We start from the raw sequence: 24132 nt of genomic DNA on the forward strand, positions 1-24132 counted from the left end.
TTAGGATTGCTTCCTGCAATTGTAGGCCTTGTTTTTTTTTCCCTACAGAATTAATTAATTGCAACCTGCTACCTGCATGGCTTTAAGAAATATATGATTGTGTCACATTGTGTTACTTTTTGTGGGATCCTCTGCATCACCTTGTTATTAAGAACTCAATCCAACTCTCACTGAAGTTAATGCAAAGAATAATATGTAAGCCAAGAACAATCTGTTATTACTGCAAAAGACTGCAATATTAGCAGTTATGTAAGTAAATGACAACTGAAGTAATGGCAACATAAGGTTGGCCAATAATTATTACGAGAAAAACAGAAACCAAGTATTTCTTAATAATGAAGACACAAAATCTGGTAAATTGTTCCACTGGGGTTACTGTCATTTTTTTTTCCTTTTCTAGTAAGACATTAAACAGTTCAGAGACAAAAGAATAGATTGTTTGCTTTACATTAGCTAATGCAGAATGAGGTCATTCAATGGAAAAGTATTTTAAGATTCCAAAGGAGCTAAATACAGTATAAAAAATCTGATACTTAAAAGAAAAAACGATTTCTTAATCAACATGGTGTGAACAAAAATGATATCCAAGAACACATACACCACTTCACATTTAATTTTATAACATAGGGAAGAATCCAGTAAAATCAACTGCAGGGCATGGAAATACTCATAAATAGCTGTAACACTGTTTTTTCCATGTCAAATGTCTAACACAGGTTTTACAGATTCTTTTAATAAAGAAAAATTATGAAAGTTAATAATAAGTACTAAACTTTCAAAACCTCAGAAACTGTAGAATGAGTTCAATTGACAGAACTGGTTCTCTTGCAAGAAGAAGCAATTGCCCTCAAAAGTGTGCTTTGGCCACTAAAAGGTAATTAGTGGCCAAAAAGATGATGAACTTAAATGCATCACTCCAGGTTTACTACAGCAGTGCAAAACATAATTTTGAAAGAGGAAGATCAAATTCCTCTCAGGGTCAGTATTGTCATATTTTTATTATATGACCCTCCACATGTTGCAAGGAACATTTATAACATTTTTGTTACATACAAATGAATTCTGTTTAAAGCACTGATGGACAAGTTGATGGAAGATTGACTCCAATGTTCCATTAGGTTTCTATGAACTTCTGTACAAAACAAATGCAAGGAACACTTTTCTTCCCATCTGTGAATCGGTACTAAAAATAATGATGGGTTTATTTCTATTTGATTGAATAAAGTAGCCAGGCAATTGGTAATTTCAAGGCTAAATTATTATTTTCCAGTTTCCTAATGTTATTTATGTAAGTTTTGTCAGAACAGGTATAATTTAAATATTATGTTTACCCTATATTTGTGTATCCTGTATCCTATCTAAACTGGTTCTCTCAAACTAATTTAAATGAGATTTGTATTTTGAGAAAACACATAGTCATCATGAACTTTGATATCACATCAGTCTTCCACTTCTCTGTTTTCAGCAGAACACACTATTAAAAAAAAAAAAGGTAAGTTTTTCCCTACGTAAAATCACTTCTGGAAATGGGACATATGTACTACTATCCCTGCAACTTTTACTAAACATTCTGACTTGGATTAATTTTAGGGAGGAAGAGGGCAGAAAGAAGTGCCTTTCAGTTCTATGTGAAATGCTGCAATGTGATGTCATGCTAATTATGTTCTGAAATGTTTCAAAGAATAGCTATGTTCATTCTGAAAACAAGCAGGCAGAATTTTTGGCAGCGCATTCTAGAACTGCAGCCGCTGGAGGCCTTGGACGTACCTGCTTTCGCGCTTCTCCGACTTGTATTCTATGGCTATCATTAAGAGCTTTAGTTTCGCAAACACCAGTCTGCAGGAAGAGAAGAGGACAAGAGTCAGTCCCTTTTCACAACCAACATCAGGTATGTACAGGTGGCTGTTCCCACTGCCAGGGCAAGTGTCAATCCATAGATGTGCTGGACTCATTAGGAAATTTTTGGGGTAGAGAATGGTAGGCCTAGAATGCGGGTGAAGGTTAGCCTTACGTTACTAAATATTAGAAGGCTCTGCACTTGTGGGAGGCAGTTTGGTTAGTTTACCTTCAATCAACATCATCTACACATCGTCCAGCAATATCCAAGGGCACAGAATGTTAGGAATTACATTCACATATTGACAATATACTGGTTGGAATATGTTCCCACAATGCACACATGTGGAGTTATAAATAGAACTTGCAGACTGATATTAACTTCTGTTTCCATCTAATTCTTCACTCTAATGTTGACATCAAAAGCTTGAAATTCGTCAGCAATATTGGATGTCCCTCCCCACTGTCCCTGGGCTCCCTTTGTTATCCTAACTGTATGGCAGCCTGTTTACAAAAGAATCCTAGACTTGCATTTATGACAAATAACTTGAGGAAGCAGAACATTTCATTTAATTTCAGACTTTTAAAACGTCATTGACTGCATGAATTTTAAAAGCTACACTACAAAGCCTGTTCTCAAAGTCTGTATATTTCACGGGTAGCTGAACACACTAAGCCTATCCAGAGATTCCATTTCCCCTTCACAAACCAATGCAATGGACGTTTTGCTGTCCTTGTCCAGCTCTCCTGAAAACAGAGCAGTCAATTCTTACAGTAATGAAAATACCTGTGCACCAAACTCATTAATAAGTAACACTACATTTTAATTTTCAATGTGCTTTTAACAGAGCTATTAGTGTGTTGGAAAATTTGAGATAAATATTTTTGTTTCACTTAAACTAGCAAACATAGTTTGTTAATGTTTCAGATAACCAAATGCCTGAGGAGAGCTCTAGAGTCTAGACTTGTTTCTAAATATCAAGAAGAACCCTTTCTTTATTGGTTATTTTATCTCCATTCTACCAGTAGAGATAAATGAATGTCAGCTTAATGTCAAATACAGTTTCAGTCACATCTTCCTACTAACTCCTATAGAAATTTGACACATTTGAAAATGGTTTAGAGTGGAGATTTAATTTTCATGACTGTAGCTACTATTAACAGCACAAACTACCATTCATTCTGAATATAATACACATTTCTGTAATATGTTATGAGATTTCCTGTTTCAAGAAATCCACACAAACTTTTGTAGCTATAGTAAAAAATTTTCCCCCTCAGAAAACTAGACAGTTTGGCTGACACAGTAGAAGGATGGATTGCAAACCCCTTAATTTTACCAGCAAATGGATGACTGGGCTCTGTCATAGCTACATCCCAGACAAAGACAGATTTCTAAATGGATAATATTTGTCTAACAGTTGTTTCCCCCTCATTCTTATGCCATAACTTATGTTTATGCTCCTGTAAAAATTGGGAAAGGTGGGAGAAGTTAGAGGAATAGAAGCATACTCATCCCCCTTTACATAAGAGATGGTATTTTACTACTTCATCCATTTCCTCCTCTAAGAGTGGTATCTTCTGAAGTTTTTCTGTGTTAACTAGTTTGACACCAAGCTCATCAAAGTAGGGTCTATGCTTTCATTTACAATCACTTAATTACGAATCTCTCCTGAAAACAGGCATTCCAATGTTCCAGATATTCCCATGCAGTGATTGCTGTAATGTCTATTTTATCAGACATCATCTGGTGTAGCAACATCAGGACTTCAGCAGAGTGAAAAGGTCTCCTCCAAAAAAATTAGATTTCTCTTGCAAGAAGGGAAATATTTCTGTATATTAAATGTATTTCTACTTACTCACAAACTGCAGGGAAGGACAAACCCACAAAGGCACTAGACAGATATTCTGTATACATTTCATTTGCAACTCCTTCCAGGTAGTATTTCTGCCACGTATCCTCCTCAATCTAAAACCAAAGAAACAGATGAAGAGTCCTGAGTAACAATCACAGCTTTCTTTAAAATTTACAAACAACTGCATAAACATAAATCAGATTTAACACCTAAGTCAGTACACTATTATGGCAATTACAGTGCTTATTTTTAAGAAATTTTCTAAAACGCTGAAAAGAAAACCCCAAACAGAGTCCCTGTAATCAATAAATCAAGTATTCTATGCAAAAATAGTACACTGAATTCTTGTCAAGCACATTTAGCATGGTTGGAGAAAGCATGAGGAAAAACGTTTCTCAATTTCTTCTTTTTAAAAATACTAGAATCAGAGAATTTTAAGGGTTGGAAGAGACCTTTAAGATCATCTAGTCCCAACCCCTCCCTGCCATGGGAGGAGACACGTCCCACTAGTTGAAGTTGCTTATGGCCTTGTCCAACCTGGTTTTGAACACTACCAGAACTGGGGCATCCACAACCTCCCTGGGCAACCTGTTCCAGTGTTTAACCACTCTCACAGTGAAGAATTTCTTCCTAGTATCTAGCCTAAATTTCTCTTTCAGTTTTTACCTACTACTCCTTGTCCTATCACTACAGTTCATAAAAAAGAATACCTCTCTGGCTTCAGGTACTGGAGAGATGCTACGAGGTCTCTACAAACCCTTTTCTTCTCCAGGCTGAACAGCCCCAGCTTTCTCAGCCTTTGTGGGGTAGCATCACCAGCCAGGCAACGGAGGGGATTGTCCTGCTCTGCTCTGGGGTGGCCTCACTCAAATCTTGGGGGCAGTTTGGGGCACCACAATGTAAAAAAGGTGGTAAGCTGTTAGAGTCCAAAGGAGGATAATGAAGGTGGTGAAGACCTTGAGGAGAAGCTATATGAGGAGCAGCTGAGGTCACTTGGTCTGTTCAGTGTGGAGGAGACTGAGAGGAAACCTTATTGCAGTTACAGCTTCCTCATGAGGGGAAGAGGAGGGGCAGCACTGATCTCTGCTCTGTGGTGACAGTGACAGGAGCTGAGGGAATGGCCTGAAGCTGTGTCAGGGGAGGTTTAGGTTGGGTATCAGGAAAAGGTTCTTCACCCAGAGGGTGGTCATGGACAGGAAAAGACTCCCCAGGTCAGTGGTCACAGCACCAAAAGCCTGGCAGAGCTCAAGAAGTGTTTGGTCAATGCTCTCAGGCACATAGTGTGACCCTTGGGGATGTCCTGTGCAGGTGCAGGAGTTGGACTCAATGATCCTTATCGGTCCCTTCAAACTTACGATATTCTGTGATTCTATGATTCTCTTGGACCAAAATATTTCAAGTTTTAATAACTCAGTATTCCAGAGCTATTCTGACAGGACTTACATAGTATTTTAGCTAAGTTTGCATTTTAATCCTACAGGATGAGTATTAATTTGGGGTTCATTAATCTTTTCCTCATGTTAAACTACTCAAAAGGCACTCATTCAAAAAAATGCTCTAGAGAACAGGAGGATTGGAAACTTGTTAAGAAACCTGGTGAAATGTAAGTTACAAAGATATTTTTCCTCTTTTTTTTTGTTTTATTTGGGGTTTTTTATCGGGTTTGGTTTCTTGGTTTGTTTTTTGCCCTTTTTTGGTTTTGTTTGTTTGGGGTTTTTTGTTGTTTTCTGTTTTGTTTCAGGTTTTTTGCTTTGTTTTTTTCTCTTCTCCTGTTGACAGGCTGCCAAGTAATCAGTTACTTCAGTTCTGGAGATGTAAACAACTGCAAGAATAAATTGCAATATGGAGATGTTCCAAATCATATACAGCCTGACAAGTGGGCTGCAAACAATCAGGAGACATTTCTTCCATAGAAATTGTTTCACCATTCAGTGACCATGTGGGATGGTAAAAGGCATTTTCATTGTATTATTCTCTACCACACACAGAGAAGCCATATCACATTTTTTATAACCCTTTTATTTATAGGAAGCTTGCAAATGTTGCTGATCAGCAACTATATACAGAACAGAGATAAAGTACAGGCTCGGTAAAAAAATAGGAGTAATGATAGCAAGGGCATGTTTGCAACTTATGGTCTATTTTGTGGCTTTTTCTTATATTGACACCACCTGGTGTTGGAAAAAAATATACAAATACATTACGTGTCTCCCTTTCTACTTTCTTTCCTTCCTTTCTTTTTTTTTTTAGGCAGATGGTTTTGATTTGGAGGGAGGAACTCCAGATCAGAACTATAGTTAAATACTCACCCTTAGTCAAGGACCAAGTACTGGAAAAAAACCAAACATTCACAAAGCAGTGATCAAGCTCCCCAGACACCAGCCAGTGTTAAATTAAACTTCATTAATTGATTGAAGCATATAAGATATGCTCTGTTAGGACACAATTAAATGTTGATTATTGAATTTAAAGAATGGCTGATATTTGGGATGCTATAAAATGTTATTACAAGATTTTTATAACAGTCGACAAAAGATGACCTTTCTGTTTATCTCCACCTGAACCACAACATTTTCCCTGTGATTTGAAAGATAGAGATTATAACCTGCCTGATATATTTTGAAAGGCAGTACCTTCTGATCTGCTAGAAATTAAAATTACTATTAAGAATCATCAGTGTTCAGTATTTTGCTTCTATTTGCTTGAGTCCTGCAGTTACCGTAAGTTTTAATAGAGTAAGATTCCACAGATAAACAAAATCAGTTCCATCCATAATCCATGTCAATAAGATACTAATTTCAAAATCCTTGAAGTGAGGAAAAAGACTTTAGGAGTCATTATGCTTTTGACCAATCTAAGCCTTTGTGATGCTATTTTAAAGTTTAGGTAATTTTTGGACCTGATCCAGAATGTGCCATACTACCCCAAAAACTTGAATCTATATCTTCCAGATTCCTCTCTAGTGCTGTAAACACATGATTATCTCTCCCTGACTAAGTCATACTGCAATTCTGTCTTCTGGATAGTCATAAAACAAATTACCCGCTGCTTCAATAGCCTATATGAAGAATAGCTGGAAAACTATATAGTGCATCCCAAGAGAATAAATGTAATTTTCATCTATATCTTTTTTTAAGTCACGATACTCCTCTGCTCTCCTCTCTCTTATATACAGATAAAATATTGTTATCAACAAATCTATTTACATAATACCATCAATTTCTATTGAGATATGGTGACAGAGATATGAAAAAAAGATGTAGCTCTTGCATGTACAACCATTACTATTGTCAGGAGAAAATGAACACCCTCAATACACCCAGCCCTACATCCAGCAGTGTAATTATCAGGAACTCTGTAGCTCCAAATGATCTATCTTGTTCATAGATTTGCTATTCAGTGTAATGACATAAATAGTTACATGAAAGAGACTGAGTGTATCTGAACCTGATCATGCTATATAATCTCTTCTGCCAAGATCTAAGTATTACTATCAAGATGGAGAACAAATGCTAGACTTGCAGTGTGACCTAGGATTTTTCATTGCATTTTTCAGGGGAAAAGATGGGGGAGTGCCTTTATAAATATTAAGGATGTAACAAAATTAAAATTCCCTTATAGCACAGTGAAAGCAGATGTAAAGTGCTCCTGAGCATTGAATAAGATCAGCTCATTACCACCATGGAAAGAACAGAAAACAGGTCAATGCCTTTGAGGATGTTTAATGTTACAATTCTCCACATTCTCTAACAACATACATGAGAATGAAAAGGAAGTCCCACAGAATCACAGAATGGTTTGGAAGGGACCTTTAAGCCCATCTCATTCCAACGCCCTGCTGTCGGCAGGGACACCTTCCACTAGAGCAGGTAGCTCAGAGACTGATCCAACTGGCCTTGGACAGGTATGAGGCAACCATAACTTCTCTGGGCAACCTGTTCCAGGGCCTCACCACCCTCACACTAAACACTTTCATCCTAATATCTAATCCAATCCTGCCTTCTGCCAGTTTAAAGCCCTTGTCCTAACTCAATATGCCCTTGAATATTCTTGATTGGTAGCTGAAAAGGAAGTGTATATTGAAAGCAATGTAGTTTAAGTACTTCCTCCCATTCACCTATAACACCCTTTCAGTCCACCCAAATTGCTTGAGTGAATGTCTATTTTTCTTATGCCTTTATGTACGGATATCTAAATCTGACAGAAAAATAACTGGCTGAAAGCAGTTCTTATGGTCATATTACAGAGTGAAGCTTCTTAGATTTACAGTGTTATAATTGCATTTCCTTAAGTATTATAAATTATCAACTACCTCTTTACTCAATTTCATTGTCTGCTGAAATCAAAGCTAACAAATATCCTTAGCACTTTAAAGACTTTACAGTCTCAGACAACTATTTCCACAGCTTTCTGTATATAAGGCTGATTTTTAAAATTTGGAAAAAAACAGTATTTTTTAAAAACATCAAATAGGGTAATTAAGATTAGTTCTAACTTCAAATGAGATTTATGCACTTTTCCTCATTAATACTAATGCAGAATTTTGTAATGTGTCAAGGCAGAGAGAGTATTCTTGAAATATAATAACATCTAATTCTTTTTTAGATGGTGGCCTTGATGGATTTGAACTGAAAGGCATCCAGGCTCTACTTCTAATAGTTTCAAATTTACAAAACAGGGCAAGATTTCCATTCAATCATGAGGCGAAAGATAGATTGGTGTTGATCTGTTCAAAAGATTGACTCAAAATGCAGTCCCGTGGTAAACTTCAGCCCAAGACAAATAAACTCTTATCACAACAACTGATGATACTATGTGTAAACAGCAAACAGTTTTAAACCACAACAAGTTTTAATTCCTAGAATCAATGATTACAAACATTACAGTCAAAGATCTTTACATGATCTTTGAAGATAAATGGCTTTGGTAACACGCTACATTTAATATGTGATCTAGGTCCTGTGAGAAGGGTCATATAATCATTTTATTACGCAGCTACCTGAAGAACCTCACAATAAAATTGCATTTCCTTCTCACCCCCCTTATAAAGGCCTCATACATTTCAAGGAATTCACTGTTCATACTCCAGTTTCACACTCTAAAAGAGCCCAAGGCTGCCTAGGTGGCCAAAAATAAATAGGAAACAAGTTGATGTGTTTCAGCAGTGTAGGTAAGCACACAGCTGATGTAAATCTGTGTGGCTTTACTATGTCTCTCTCAACCTGGACTAGAAAGGAATGTAAAGTGGGCATTGCATATGCAGGTGTGAGCAAAAGCTGCCAAAAGAGCCTGCAAAACATTCCTGCTCTCAAAATAGCCTATAGGATAATAGAGACAGCTCTAGATAATTGTTCAGATCTGGAATGAGGTGTACTGGCTGCCTTACCTATAGAACAAAAACAAAACTAATTTGGCTGTGGACTTGTGTTACACCCGAGTACCACACTCCACATTTCATTAATTTACACAACAATACTAACTTAGATTGGCCTGTAGGATTGTATACAGGGACAAAATTTAATCACCTCTGCCTATTACTCCATCTATCTGCTTTCTGCAATGTTTTTATATGGAGAGTCTTCTGGTATGAACTTGCAAATCCAAACAATACAAAAATTGCAGTACAGTACAGTATTTCCATCTCTTTCTGAGACTGTGTAAGTTAATAGAGAGTTCAAATTCCTTTTTTAATACAATATGAAAAGTCTGTGCTAAAAGAAGACTGGACTGTTAAAATACAGTTTACAGGTGTAAAGTTTGGTGGATTTTTTTTCCCTTAGCATATAGTTTGGTGTGGTCTGTCTTTAACTGTTTACAGAACCTTAATCTTTTTGAGCTGATTTGCCTTTTGTTCAGTTTGATGCCAAAAAGAATATAAAAGATCCCATATGAGATTACATTGCTAAAACCAAAAGAAAAATATTAAGAACAAATATAATATTTTGAGGTTTCTTAGTTTGTTTTACTTCTAACACTGAGCAGACTGTTTACACAAATAATTTTGCTGTAAAGTAACACATAATGAGTTAAATGTGTGCAATGTCACCATGAATCATGCTCATTTGTGTTTGACTGACCAAACATTTATGGCACATTAAATCACTTTCTAATCATGCTAGGGAGGCGGAACAAACACACATTTCAAGCTTTCATTAAAAAATACAGAAGTTTACGTACATTTTCCTGGCAATCTCCTGAGTGGTGAGAGTCTCCACTAATAATGTTTACCCAAGGAATTTATGAAGGTCTGACAGTACTTAAATTCAATGTTCTTAATGAAAAGGGGTGAAAATTCTTTCAGGAAATGGACAAAGTTCTCCTCAATAGAGTCCTCTTTGGCAATTCTAACCAACGTACTGCTGAATCACAGCCACCATTCAGCAAGTTTTCTTTTTCAAGTTTTTAGTGAGACAGACATGAGAAAGAACATCCTTTCAGCTAAATAAACAAACCTTTTGTTACCACCAAAAAGGCTGGATTCACATAAAGAAATGTGTCTCAATTCTTGTATATTTCTTTGGCTTCAGATTTTAAATTAGTCAGAGGTCTTTGGACGTGAAGATGTGCATTTGACTTGCCTAGAAAATTCACTCTTAGCTAAGTGGCAAACATATTTTTAACAAGCACTAATGAAGTATTGCAATCTTAATACAATACCTTATGGCATTTTTTCTCCCAGTGCCATGTGAACATGACATTTGAAGGCACCCAAGGTATGTCAGCACAATAGTCTGTTTATAACTGTATATAATCAGACACAAGAGCAAAACTGATAATGACAGCTTCCTCCAAATCAAATTCATTGCTATTTTTATGCTTATTCTGTGTATAGAGAAATAAAATACTCAGATGTAATTTGTGTAGTGCCTTGCTAAATTGAGCCTTCAGCTTAAAAGTGTTCATCAATGAGATCCAATCTGCAACTGTACAGGAACCATCGTAAGAATATCTAATAAAATAAGAAAACACAGGATTGCAGGTGGCAGGTGGCAGAAATAGTTAGATATATCTTCTGGAAACATGGTACTTGTACAGTTCCAGGTTTTGACTTCTTTAAACGTTTTCAGCTAAAAATCCAAGCCATAAATGTATGTGTCTCTAGGACAGTTCCCCCACAGTCAAGCATTTGTACACTTCATCATTTTGTGACTCTATCCATTTTCTCAATGTTTAAAATCAGTACTAAAATAACTTGACTTCAAACTGAGGCTTCTAAGGATACACATAGATTTGGATCTCCTTCTGAAAAAACTGACCCCTTCTGATTTTGGAAAGACAGAAGGTGAGCTAAATTTTCACGGGTACTCTCACGCCAAGACCAAGTTCATACAACAGAAGCAAATAAAGACTCACTGTCCTGCACCAACATCTGCACCTCTAAGAGAACAGTCCTGGCTTTGTCAGCTGAGGACATTAGGGTATTTTTATTTTTTGCTTACTTGCACAATGGACTTGAAGTGGATCATGGTCTACTTTTTCCTCCAGTGTTTCCCATCCCATTAATAACACCCATGAGATGGAAACTGCCCACCCTTTATGTTTGGAATCAGTGTCCCAGAAAGGCACCAGGAAGGATGCACTGATTGCTGCAGTCGAGTCCTTGGTCCAGTGAACCAGTACAGCTGTCAGAGAAGTCTAAGAATAACTGGGTTAAAATGTTGCAATCTAAGTCCAAAAGAGCTTTCTGACTGAGGAGAGACAAATACACAAATGATGTTGTTGGAAGCTAGGGCTTTCCTTATTTACCCACAGTCTGAGGTCAACTGGTCACTTGATGTAAAAGTGACCAGGGCCTTTTTCTGGGCACTTTGTTGCTATATGGGACTTATATAAATAATACTTTTGTTTTAGCAGCAGCACCTTTTCTCATAGATAAACATGTGGTTTGTCTAAGCAAGCAAAAACACAAAATGCCAAGAATATCTCCCTGGAAATGGATGATGCTTTGGAAAACAGTTTACAGGCCAGACACCTGCTGAAAAAAATAAAATAAAAACACAACTTGACAGAATCTGGCTTAATGCCCAATTTTCAGAAAAAAACTTTTGCGTGGAAGTGTGTGCTGGCTTTTTCAGTCTTACTAAATCTGTTAATGTCTTTCTATCTGTTCCACATTTGAGTCAAGTTCTCTACTCCAGTCTCTGACAACGTGGATTGCAGACTAATATGTTCTAATGAGAGAAGGCATTACCTTTATGAATGACCTCATGGAGAAGAGGTTGGCTAACATTGTTGAAAGGCCCGGTGCCAGGCAGCTCTGGGCTATGAAACCCAGCTTCAGCTCAGCAAGACAGATTGCATCATCCCCTTCTTTCCAGTTCCAGCTTGGGATGTTTAGTAGATGGGCCTGGAAAACAAACAAACAAAATATCCCTCAGGTGGAGAACCAGAAATACTTCCTCAAATGCAGTGTGGTTTTGAAGAAGATAGCAGTGAATTATTTTCACTGTTAATTCCTTGACTTTTTCTGAATAGGCAGAAGCATGTTCCACTCCTAGCTACTAGAGATAAAATCTTACATTTCTCAAGACATGCTGGCTGTGACACTCTGTCAGGCCAATCCTCACACCTGAACACACAGAATATTGTAAAGCTTTCCTTCCCTTCTCTATATTCCTTTTACAGCACATTGAGCTACCGTCTGACTGATAAAGAACACACATAATATGTGGGAAGCTAATACAACTTAGATTATAACTCATGTGAAGCTGCAACCTTTAAAGAATACTGCAATTTAAAAAGATAGACAACATCTTCTGTCTTGTATTTAATTTCTTCCACCCTGAAGAACAGTACTTAACCATGAAAATCCAAACCTTTTTCTAAGAATACTATTTATAAGGATAGAACGAAGAAAATAACTGATCAAGACCCACCTCCAGTATTGAAATTGATGACTTAGATAAGTATAAATATCGTTCCATTATTGGCATAACTCTGTTGGATTTTCTCTGACATGTAACTTCCACAGTTGCATAGATACAAGGAAGCACAGAGGCTTTCATCCCTCTTTCCCTTCCTAAGTTAATACCACAGTTCAGCACTTTGATAAAAGCTATTCTTGAAGACACAATCATTGGAATAGCAAATATAAACTGCAGTATTTTAAAAAATCTTCCCCTCTGAACGTGTTTAAAGCAGAGAAACCCCTTGCTTTTATTCTATAAAAATACAGGTTTCTTCCATAACATTCAGGAAGAGGACATAACAGGCAACAGTAGTTGCTCTTGTTCTAGCAAAAGGTTACAGGTATAAGGAGTTTTTATCAAACCTTCTTAGTACCAGATTTATTGTGTATTCCATTGAATGAAGAGTTACCCAGACAAGCTTTTTCTCAAACACTGGGCTATGGTTGATTCTTTGAGAAATAATAAAAGGAGCAGGTCACATATGAGTCCTGTGTTATCTGATATATAGCTGACTAAACCCTGTTCAGTCAGCAGTTTATGGACTTCCTCATCTCAGAATTTAATAAATTGACTTCACTGTGTTTAAAGGCCACAAATTTACAATCAACCAATTTTAAAAATTCCTTTCCAAAGTGGATTTGTAATTTTGAACTCAACAATATTTTTAGCACTGAATTCTCCAACTGAGCTATATTTTATATCAAAAAACATGTAATTTAATTTATTTTTTTCTCTGCTGTTTAAAAATTTCAGGTCTACATCATCACACCAGAATAAAAAAAATCACAATAAGCTCCAATAATACAGTAAGAGCAAAAGTTAAGAAGCTAAGAGGTAAAAGGTCACGTGAAGTCAATTGCAACTATTGACACTGTAGCTTTGAGAATTAGATCCTAGGCAGATGTCAAGATTTTGATAAAGTCCCTTGCATATATAAATAAAACGAAATTTCTTTGTAACTGGATTACATTAAAAGGCTTATTAAGACATTTTAATTTGGAAAGAAAAATGCTTGCTGTTAATGGAACTAGAAAAATTATGTATGAGTGAATGCAACGTAGCAAAAATCTCTGAAAAGAAACATTGGCCATCACATTACCTTATTGTGGTACTGCAACATCTGAGTGATAATTCTTATCTTCGGATGGTAATTCTTTATTGAAATAACTCTAAAACGAAAAGGAAAAACTATTAAAATAACTTTTAACCGATAGGGTATTTGGATAATGCATCCAAATGCCTTTATTTTACCGTGTTGGCAAGCTCCACAATTAAAACTATACCTCCTTATTCATCTGCCATAAAGCAAACCGATTGATGTCAGACCTATGCAATATTTACACATAATCAAACTGAGTTAAGAACTACTAGCCAATACTAGAGAACAATAAACCTCAGGAATTATTCTGTTGAATTGTTTGCTCTTGTGGGGGTTGCAGAAAAAGACACTTGTTCTAGCAGCTCTGTTCAGATACTTATTCTGTCAGGAAAATAATATAGTTGGAATTATTATGTCATCCTCAGTGATTATCTTCATGTCTTTGAATCAACATAATTGACCAAGTTTTTCAATTATAAATGTCCGAGAAAATTACTTTCTTTCTGCACCATCACACATTATTTCTCTGTAATTGCTAGACATTCCTCATATATAAACACCTGAAAAGATGATTTTGTGCTACACATGCAAATTCATCTTAATTTGTATGGATTAATCCAAAGATCAATATCAAAACTGATATCTGAATGCTGAATTTATAAAACATGGGGCTACTTTCATAATCTGCAGATTTTCTGCATTCTAAATTACTTCATGAATCTAAGATATACTCAATACTGTACAGATTTTAAGTGGCTGGAAAGAAAAACGTTTGAGAAATGCGTGAATTGATAATGTGCTATAAAAAAGCATTGAGCAAAATTAAAGTGATGAACAGCTCAAAAAAATAAGTTTTGTATTTAAAAACTAAAGGTAGAAAAAAAGAGAAAACAATGAAAAAATATCTGATTTTATTACAGAATCATCAGTCTTATAAGACTGCATGCCGTAAGTGTACACATTGCTGTTTTGTAGGAAGTACCTTGAAAACTACTGGTCCAGCTTTTGCTCTGAAGCATATTAAAGCTAGAACAGGAAACATTAAAAAAATGGCATATTTTAACAAGTCTTCCTTCTAATTTTCCATTTCTTGCTGAATCGTTTAAACAAACATTTAATTATTTTGAATTATATTGTGAGAAAAACTCAAGAGAATTCCACTCCCACATCACAATTTTTGCATTTTATTACATTAAATGTATTAAATCTATTAAGAATGCACTGATCTGCAACTGGAATATTTTTAATGTATTCACGCAATTAATGTCAAAATAAAGTTTCTTGTACTGCAACTCAAGCCATGTTTGTAAAATGAAACCAGGTATATTTTATCCCTGTATCTTTCTCAGATAGCTACATCCCTTCCACACTGTGGAAGTTTTCCAAAAGAGCAACTTTAGTGCTATTTTTTTATTTCTCCCATTCCTTCAATACACAGCATGCAAACACTGGATGAGCTAGTAAAATTTGTTCATAATACTGGCCAATCCAATACTAGAGAACTTTTAATAAATCACTGAGATTTTAATTTTAAAAAGGAAACTGGTCTCATTAAAACTAGGGTTGTATGAACAAAACAAAAAATGGAATGGCTTAGGTTTGTTGTAACTCTAGCTGCCACCTGCAGACTGAGTTTCATCACCTTCCTTCAGAGCCTATAAGGAGGAAAGCAGGAGATCTGGTGGTTCCTAATGTGGTAAATGCCTTGTCAATCAAAACAAGCAATGATTCGTTTTTGGTGTAAAAAAGCAGGATGGAGACAGGAGACAACTCCATTGTGTATTTTGCTATCCCCTGAGCAGTGCATGGCTTGCAGGAGCAGATCCACCCAGGAGCACAGGGTATAAAGTGCTGAAGGGTGCTTTGCCCATTTTGACAGCAGCCCCTGCAGTGCATGGCTCATGTAATGAATTGTTGCAACAGCCTAATTGCATTCCCTAATTGCATTGCTGCAGTCAGCTACAAATACTCAAACCCTAGGTCCTGCAAAACCACTAAGAGTACCAAAGCTTGTTCTCCAAGTGTCTCTTCTGACACACTCTAAAACAGATAAATTAAATGGTTGAGGTAAGAATTTAGGGTATTCTCTCCTCTGGACTTTTGTGAGGATCTTTTCATTTGTCTTCTAAAAAAAAATATCCTAAAGCATCTTTAAGTCCAACAGATCAGATATAAAATTAGATAATCAGAGTTAAGAACCAAAAAGCTATTAAAAACTACAGAGTTTACCTCATAATATTGGAGGCATCTTCAGCATCTGGGTCAGCGCAGTATTTATTGGCAAGGATTAGGCACGCATCTGCTGACTCTATCTGAGACACCAAAGAAAAAGGAAACATATATAGCAACGTCTCTTTCCAGCTCTTCTTTCCTCATAAAGTATCAGAGAATCCAGCACTGGCTGCATGAGTGTGAGTGTCAGTTCTCAATAATCAAAATCTAATCAAAACCGTTTCTAGGCTAACATGAATCCATGCCAGTGATAACAAACACTCTCATGTACACAGAGAATTTCTTGAAACTTGGTTATGATGATCAGAGCAGGTCAGCAGTTCAATTGACAACTCTTACTTTGTATCAGCTGAGCCACAAAGGTGGTAATACTAATCTTTTGTAACCAGATACTGGAATTAAGACATCTAAATCCATAGGAAGTTCCGGTTACATCAGTACAGTGCTCCCACAAGTCCTGCAGCTTTGTTTGGGAATTTAAGTACCTTCCTATTCGAGACAGAAGAGGTGACTGAACTGATATAGAATCTGAGCAACAGATTTAGAAAGCAAGAGGAGGACAACTGATCTATTTACAGGACCTCTAGATTCACACAAACCTGAGCTTTACAGAGCTCAAAGCAAATGACAAAAGTGTTTTCCAGTGTATACAATGAAATACCAACACAAAGAAGGGTGGAATCCAGAACACAAAATAAGAACATACGATTTTATGGACATAATTAGAACGTGTTCTGATGAACTGAAACAGTGTGCATCGGGCTACAAATGCTTAAGCAACTTCTGCAGCCAAAATGGACATAAGACATGATTACTACTCCAGAAAGTTTTAATGACATTGTACTAAAATATTTTTGGCTTAAGTAGCCAGTTTACATTCCACTGGGGGGAAAAAGAAACAAAAGAGTTAATGATATATCTGAAAACTTGTTTTTCCTTTTTTTTGTAAGCTTCATGCTTTAAGAGAATGAAATACTTTATCATTTAGAAATTCTAGATAATAAAACTATCTAATTTTATCTACCAAAAATCGTAAGTTGCGTTTTTCTTTCAGGATTCTAGACAACAGAAAAGGGTTTAGAAAGTGAAAAAATATTTTTTAATTGTTCTGGTAAGTTAAGACAACAGTATTTTAAGCAATTACTGTATTCTGCTATATCAAACACTGATGTAAAATAGACTCTTGAATGAAATGTCAATGAAAAATACATAAAGAGTTTAATGTAATGCCAGACAATGTATCTTAGATAACTGTTGCTGTAGCTTTGAAGATCTAAAAATATAGGGGGAAAAGCAGTTTACAAGGATAGATATAACTTACTACTTAAGCTAATATAGATGGAAAAACATTCTTTTGGGGTTACACAAAGAAGGGCTTTAGTGTTTTGTTTTTGGGTTTTTTTTCCAAATAATGCAAGGAGTACTTAGGGAAAGGTGAGTAGGAGAACAAAACAACAGAGCTGTTACCTTCACTCTCGCCAGGTCATGGGGATTAAGGACTGAACCCTGATAAAATTCCACCTGAGTGAAGTGTCGCTTAAAAAGAGCTTCCAGCTCAAGGTTAGGGGAGATACTGCATTGGAAATAGGAAAAAAACATAACAGCAAATGAGAAGTCAGTTTCCATAACTGCTCCATTTCCTGCATCTACAAACCCAGCCATTTATTTATTTTAGGTATTCAGACTTCTGCTGATGCTTTTTCTGTGGTGTGGAAACAGTGTGCCACAGTTAAAAAAAACACTACATTGCTTTTACTGCCTTAATTCTGTGTTCAGTGCTTCTGGCCCATCACATTTGCTACTCTCCACGTTCATTGTGTGTACATTTCCAAGGGATGTGAATCCAGAAGTATGGATGCAAACATTTGAAAGCATCCTCTCCCAGAATTCTACCCAGAAATTATACAGTGCCACAATCAACCTCTGTGTGTCCCCACCATTCCCAAAACAGCTGACTGTGTTGAATAAATGAGCTCAATGCAAGATCACTAAAAACCAGAAAAAGAAGCCAGAGACCCTGTGGCCTGTATGAACTACAATTAAAACAAACACGATGCCATGACTTTCTGTTGCATTTCATTTTGCCAGAAACAAAAGAAAAATTTGGTGGATTAGAGTCAATTACATAAAGTGGCACCAACCTTATAAATATCTTTTCTGGTGCCACTCATTAAAACAGAAGGGATTTAATTGCTACACAAGCACAAACAAGTAGCAAGGTGCTAAACTCCTTTCATGTGAATATGTAGTTTCCTGATTCTTATCACCACACTTTTTCACTGTGGACATCGTGACCTCCCATTTCCTCTCACAGTCACTTGTTATTACACAGAGAGGAAATGCTAACAAATTATGTAGTTACTTGAGGATATCATCTCTAGTTCAAACTGAAAGGACTAGATCAAAAAATTAGGCAAGTGCTGCTGATTCTTAAGTTTTCAGCATCCACTGTTAAATCAGCACAAATGATTCCTTAACTTTTTAATCATTTTCTTTGACAAAAAGCACAGGACATGTTGCTGAATGTAAAAGTATCACTCATTCATAGCTTGCAACAATTCTAAACAGATGCCATTACAGAGCAGAAAAGGTCTGTAAAAATGTCTCCTATCATATGGATTTTTTCTAGCAGTTCTTCTGTCAGGCATGACTATTTGATACTGTGTCACACGTCACACAGAGCCTGCAAGAAACACCAAAAACCTTAAGGTGTCTACCTCTCCAAATTTCGCATCCGAAAAATGCAAGATAGTACAGGTGTGTAGGTATGCATATGTAACATAATGAAGTGCAGTGCTGATCATAACCATAACAATATTTTCATTCCTATCATCAATTTATTTGTAAATTATGTCACTTATGTTAAAAGTAAGTCTACACCTACATTTTTCATTTTATAAATACTCTGCAACTTGAAATAAGCATTCTTCCTAGAGAAATCCAGGGTGAAAAGGTATTTTCTGATATCATAAGTTTGCACAACATACAGTATTTTTCATTAGTTTTACTGATTTAACTGAAACTTTGGTAGTTTCCCTAGGAATATTTACCACTAAAAAAAAAAAATCTCTAATGTATTTATTTGCATTTCAATATTTTTTATTCCATAACGTGATCCCCAGTTGAAGACATACTTCAACTATGCATTTAGCTATCTACCTCACAGATGACACAACTGAGTCTGAAGTGTCTGCTTGATACATACATAGCAGGGGGTTATGAAAAATGCAGAAAAAAGCCCCAACTTTTATCTAGACATACTGATAATAAACATAATTGCAAACATTAATTTTGTGGTCATTTGGAGCTTGAATGACTCTCTGTCTTCCCAAAAGATACGGCTTAATTCAATGAGTTTAAGTAACAGATTATAAAACCAATCTTGAAAGATTACTCACTTATGCAGAAAGACGATTTCTACATTGACATCATCCCTATCCTTGTGCAGGAAGTCCTTCAGGAAGTTGGACACGCTTTCAAGTGTTATGTGACCACAGACAACTATGTGCCTGGTACAGAAAAATCAGAGTTAATCTTGCAAAGAAGATAAAACAAGAAAGCAAGAAAGCAGAGATGGGAATGATAATTTACTAACAAAAAAACAAAAACGGAGCATTAGTCTCTTGATGTTTCTCTAGATCCTATTTCACGAGGTCAGAGAAAGAAAATGTCAACTCCAAAATGTATTTTGCAATTGCAAATACATATATATATATATATCTCACCTGCAAAGCCATTTAGCCATGTTGTATTACACATTTAACAATAAGTAGCATCAGTTATATATATGTTTATACACTGTATTAACCAGTCCATTTCAAAGTCATATTTCTTTATTTCACACATCTTTCTCGATATCTTTAAACTCCTCTAATGAGGAGTTTAAATTCTTGGATTATGACAGCAAATCTCCCTAAAATGATGCGATATTTTTTTATAGTTGAAGCAGACTTTTATGCCAAGAAAGGTAGTGCAAAGCTTGCCAATTATAGGCCATGAGCAGCAAAAACAAAATCTTCTTCATACCATGAATTCCAATAGGAGAGTACAACAAGAAGTCATTATTTATTCCACTGCTGTAACACACAGCTTAGAAAGAGTTTGCACAGACTGCAATGTCACAAAGGTTTCTACTGCTCCTCATTTGCATCACTAAATGTTGCTGACCATACAAGATGGAAATACAACATGAACCTACCTACACATTCTTGAATTCTACATATTAATTTCTAAATGGCTGAAGAAAAGGCCTAGGGAAAAGGCCTAGAAAATGGCACTCTTCCTGAATTAAGGAATCTTTGCTCCTTCAGTACTGTAAAGCAAAGTCCAAAAATTTGTGATTAGAGTATCCTACAATGTCTCCTTCATGGAAGAATCTCAAATCCAGCTTCTAATACTGTCATGGGTTTTAGACAGGTGGTGATTTTTGATACATGTACTGCCAGCATTTCCTATAACCACACTGGTCACAGAAGTCAGGGAGAGGGACAAGGTGGTATAGAAATCATTCCTGAAGTAACAGAAAATCACCTTCATTACAGTCATAAAGTCTATGTACAAATGTTACAAACATACAATTTTGCACTTATTTGGCACTTGAACTGCTGAATGTGAAGCAAAGTAATTCCAAGGATATGAAGTAGACCTTCCAAGTCTCAGCTACTCATAACTACTCTGTGGAAAACTCAGTAACACAGACACCTCATTGCCAGGAAACACCAGATAATAGGTGGCAGCAGTAATTACTTGTGCAATGGACTATAACAGGAGTCTATCCTTGCTTCATGATTTGATTCTTGATGAAATGTGTGTGAAAAGTGCAGAGAACTCACTGGAAAAGCAATAACTATGCAGAACAAAGAATAAATCAATTGCAATAATATGCACCATGCAATGAAGGATATCACCATCTTATACTGTTACTTTTGCAGTGGTTCAGAGTGTGACTAGAAAAGCAAAACACAATAAACTATTACACCAGTACAGCACACCTTATGATATTGCTTACTATTACCACTTTTCTGGCACAGCACAGGGCATTAAACATTTATTTTGAAATATGATAACTCCTTTTGCATGAGTTCTTAGCAACATCAGCAGGACTCAAACGCAATTTTAGAAATAGCAACAGTCTAAAATTTCAATTGTTCCATTTTATTTAATAGGCAAGAAAAAGATGTTTATAGGAGACTCTGGCTATGCTGGTTTGTATTTAACACAGGACTCAATACTGTGAAAGTTTACTGCTACGCTTGCTATTCATAGTTTCTGGTTTGCTCTTTTTTTTTTTTTTTTTTTAATCAGAAGTTTTAGGTGCAGTAAATGCTCAGAGTCCTTGAACTGCAAACACTTAAAACCAAAAAAATTATGAGTTAAAGCTCTCCAATTTTATGAGATGGTAAGCACAGTATCAGAAAACAAGACATAAAATCTATCAGGTCAGCCTTTTTCCTTGGTGCAAGGCGTCCTTAAGAGGTTTCCTCCAGGAGCTTTGCAAGCTGGCAGTGTGCTGGGGAGAACCATGCCTACACCAGCCCCACCTGAAGGGCTCTTCCTCTGCTCCCCTGATGGCCACCTGCCTGAGTTGCCAGGAATGTGAATGCATGCCTTATTGCACTAAGATTATATATAAAATAGCAGTGTAAATGGAAAACCTCAGGAAGCTTCAGATTCTGAAGGTTTAAAACTTTAGTAGGTTACTTGATCTAAATTCTGAACAGACTGCTTGGTACACTGCATTACACTAACATACTGGGCAGTTCGTGCTGTCCAGTGGTATTCAACACTTTTCCTGAATATTAACCCATCTAGTATCAAAAAACCTCACAAATTCCCAGGGAAATGATAAATAGCAGCTAAAACTATTTATTTGTACTCCTTATCCTGTCTGTGCACATTTCCCAAGATGACTGATTTTAAACTGTGGGTACTATTTTCTTCATTTATTACTAATTAGGAAATTGAACTTTCCACCTGCATAGTTTATGATAGCAGAAATAATTCCTGATTGTAGGGAAGTCCTTTCTCCAGTGCTGTTAGTTTGAGCTGGGTCTCTTCCTGAATGCTCTTCAATACACTGCATTCCTCTGCACAAAATTTATTCCCTCCCTGGCTGATTTCACTTAATATGGGTTCTTTTCTGTCATTGATTGGAGTCCACATTATAAAAGTATGGCTGTATAACCCAAAATACTGTATTGCAGGAGAAATTATCACAGTATCAAAAGATTACAAGATAATTCATGTTATAAGATACCTCTCACTGAGTAGGGACTAACAGCAATCTGCTCCAGTGAAAACAAAACATTTGGCTGCCAAACACTCTTGCATTTGAGCATCAGGGCTAGTTCTTTTTGAAGTGCTAGAAGGCATCTGCACCATGGTTTCATTTCATACTCTGATTTTGAATTAGACATAATCTATTCTTCTTTTCTTTGCTATTCTTATGTAGTGCAAGGCTGTGTTCTGAACAGTGACTGCAACAAAACCTCCTGGCTTTTTTTAAAGAGTATTTTCTGCTGAGATACTTGCATTCATTTTTTGGATGAAAACTCCCACCAAAAAAAATCTTCCTTTAACATAAATTATATTTTTGCTTAGAAGCAGAAGAAATTGAAAACAGATTTCCTACTTGCCCATAGAGAGTTATTAGGTACATTACTTAAGAAAACTTCAGGACCTTATACTGTTCCAATCTGTCCTGTATATGATTTTAAGATTTATAACTTCCGTTGTTTGTTTCAGTTACCATTCTCTTCATTTTTTTTTAACACCCATTTTTTCCCATGCATTGAGATTTAAAGTAAAGCCAACATAGAAGGTATCTTTTTTTTAAGGAGTTGGTTAGTAGAAAGATATTGCACTAAATTTATTAGTTAACAGAAATGTCTAATCTCTGCATTAAGCTCTTCTTTATAAAAAGCTCTCAAAACTATTTTTTTTTTATTCTTTAAAAACAAAATCTAGTAACCCCCGTGATTTGGGAATTTAAATGTTTTTATTACTGATAGGTATTTAAGATGACTGGGGTTTTTGTTAAGTAAGAGTTGACATTGGTATCACATATGAAATGTGAAACAGTTTAATACACCATTGGGAATCCATATGACAGGATTGTGATGCTGTAAAAACAAATCTTTTAAAGAGAATCAAAAGCTTATCTGGACACCTATTCTATCAACAAAGATCCATCCTCTCCCATATGTATTTATCATCCTCAAAATTAATTTGAGAAATGTGAAAAAAACATGAAAATATTTCAAATATGAAGAATTTGCACAGATGTACACAGTTGATTTCAACTGTGATTCTACATAATTGAAATTTACTCTAGAGTACCAATTTTTTTCCACCCTAGTATTGACATAATGATCCATTTGCTAAAAATACTCTAGCTTCTTATAAAGTAAACAAAAATGGGGGGAAAAAATCCAAAGCTACCACAAACTGTTTCAGTGAGGAAAACAATGAAATGAGCAAAAGTTAAAGCATCTAGATTTCTGACATGAGATAATTGAGAACACACACTAAATCCATGTAAATAGCACTGTAAATGAAAACAGATCCACTGTCAATGGGACTCTTTAAAAAGGATCTTTGCATGGTTCTTCCTTCTTCCTTCTGAGGACAAAATACAAAAGGCAAAGCTTTTGCCTGTTTATTTTGAAAGAAATTATATCCATTTTATTGGAACAAGTATAAAGAACCTGAAAAACTCACTCCAGCTAGTCCGTCCTAATAAATCAAAAATAATAAATACAAAACTGTTCACTATTTAGTTGAATACTTGGCATTTACTTGTCAAGTAACTAAAGGAAGTGTGGTGCATATTGATCTAGATGCCTCTATAAAATTATGATATTTATATCAAATACATATGCTCAGATCTTTCCGTGGTATTTCTGCTTAGGATTCTGATCATTCCTTCCTCTGCTGACCATCTAAACTCTTTCTATACCAGTAGCAGGCTGCTGTAGTTGAAGTAGACAGCACCTTGTAAAGTCTAACAGGTTTTGCTCAAAAAAATAATGAATGTCAGTCACGTTTTCTTATTAAAAAAAAGTCAATAAATGTCAACAGATGGTATATATATAGTGTGCTTGTTTATTTATTAGTGGTATGCATTCTTAAGCATGCCAGTTTACAATACATTTCTAGATGCTTGTGCTTTCCATGATTTACCAAATATTACTTCAGGATT

The 24132-nt window shown here is 35.9% G+C and overlaps 1 protein-coding gene across 21 annotated transcripts in view; it reads right to left on the bottom strand.

The window, feature by feature from the left end:
- Positions 1 to 24132, bottom strand: part of KCNMA1 (potassium calcium-activated channel subfamily M alpha 1) — a 430367-nt gene that overhangs the window by 115459 nt on the left and 290776 nt on the right. For all 21 annotated transcript variants that reach the window (XM_085063987.1, XM_085064006.1, XM_085063988.1 and 18 more), the window contains 7 exons: positions 19331 to 19441; positions 17400 to 17505; positions 15930 to 16012; positions 13701 to 13770; positions 11884 to 12039; positions 3696 to 3805; positions 1768 to 1836 (listed from right to left, as the gene is read on the bottom strand). In XM_085063987.1, the coding sequence (XP_084920113.1) occupies positions 1768 to 1836; positions 3696 to 3805; positions 11884 to 12039; positions 13701 to 13770; positions 15930 to 16012; positions 17400 to 17505; positions 19331 to 19441 (705 nt within the window). The remainder of the gene's footprint in view (positions 1 to 1767; positions 1837 to 3695; positions 3806 to 11883; positions 12040 to 13700; positions 13771 to 15929; positions 16013 to 17399; positions 17506 to 19330; positions 19442 to 24132) is intronic.

This window comes from Lichenostomus cassidix, chromosome 6, assembly GCF_008360975.1.
Source record: "Lichenostomus cassidix isolate B80296 chromosome 6, HeHo_3.0, whole genome shotgun sequence".
Taxonomy (NCBI): domain Eukaryota; kingdom Metazoa; phylum Chordata; class Aves; order Passeriformes; family Meliphagidae; genus Lichenostomus; species Lichenostomus cassidix.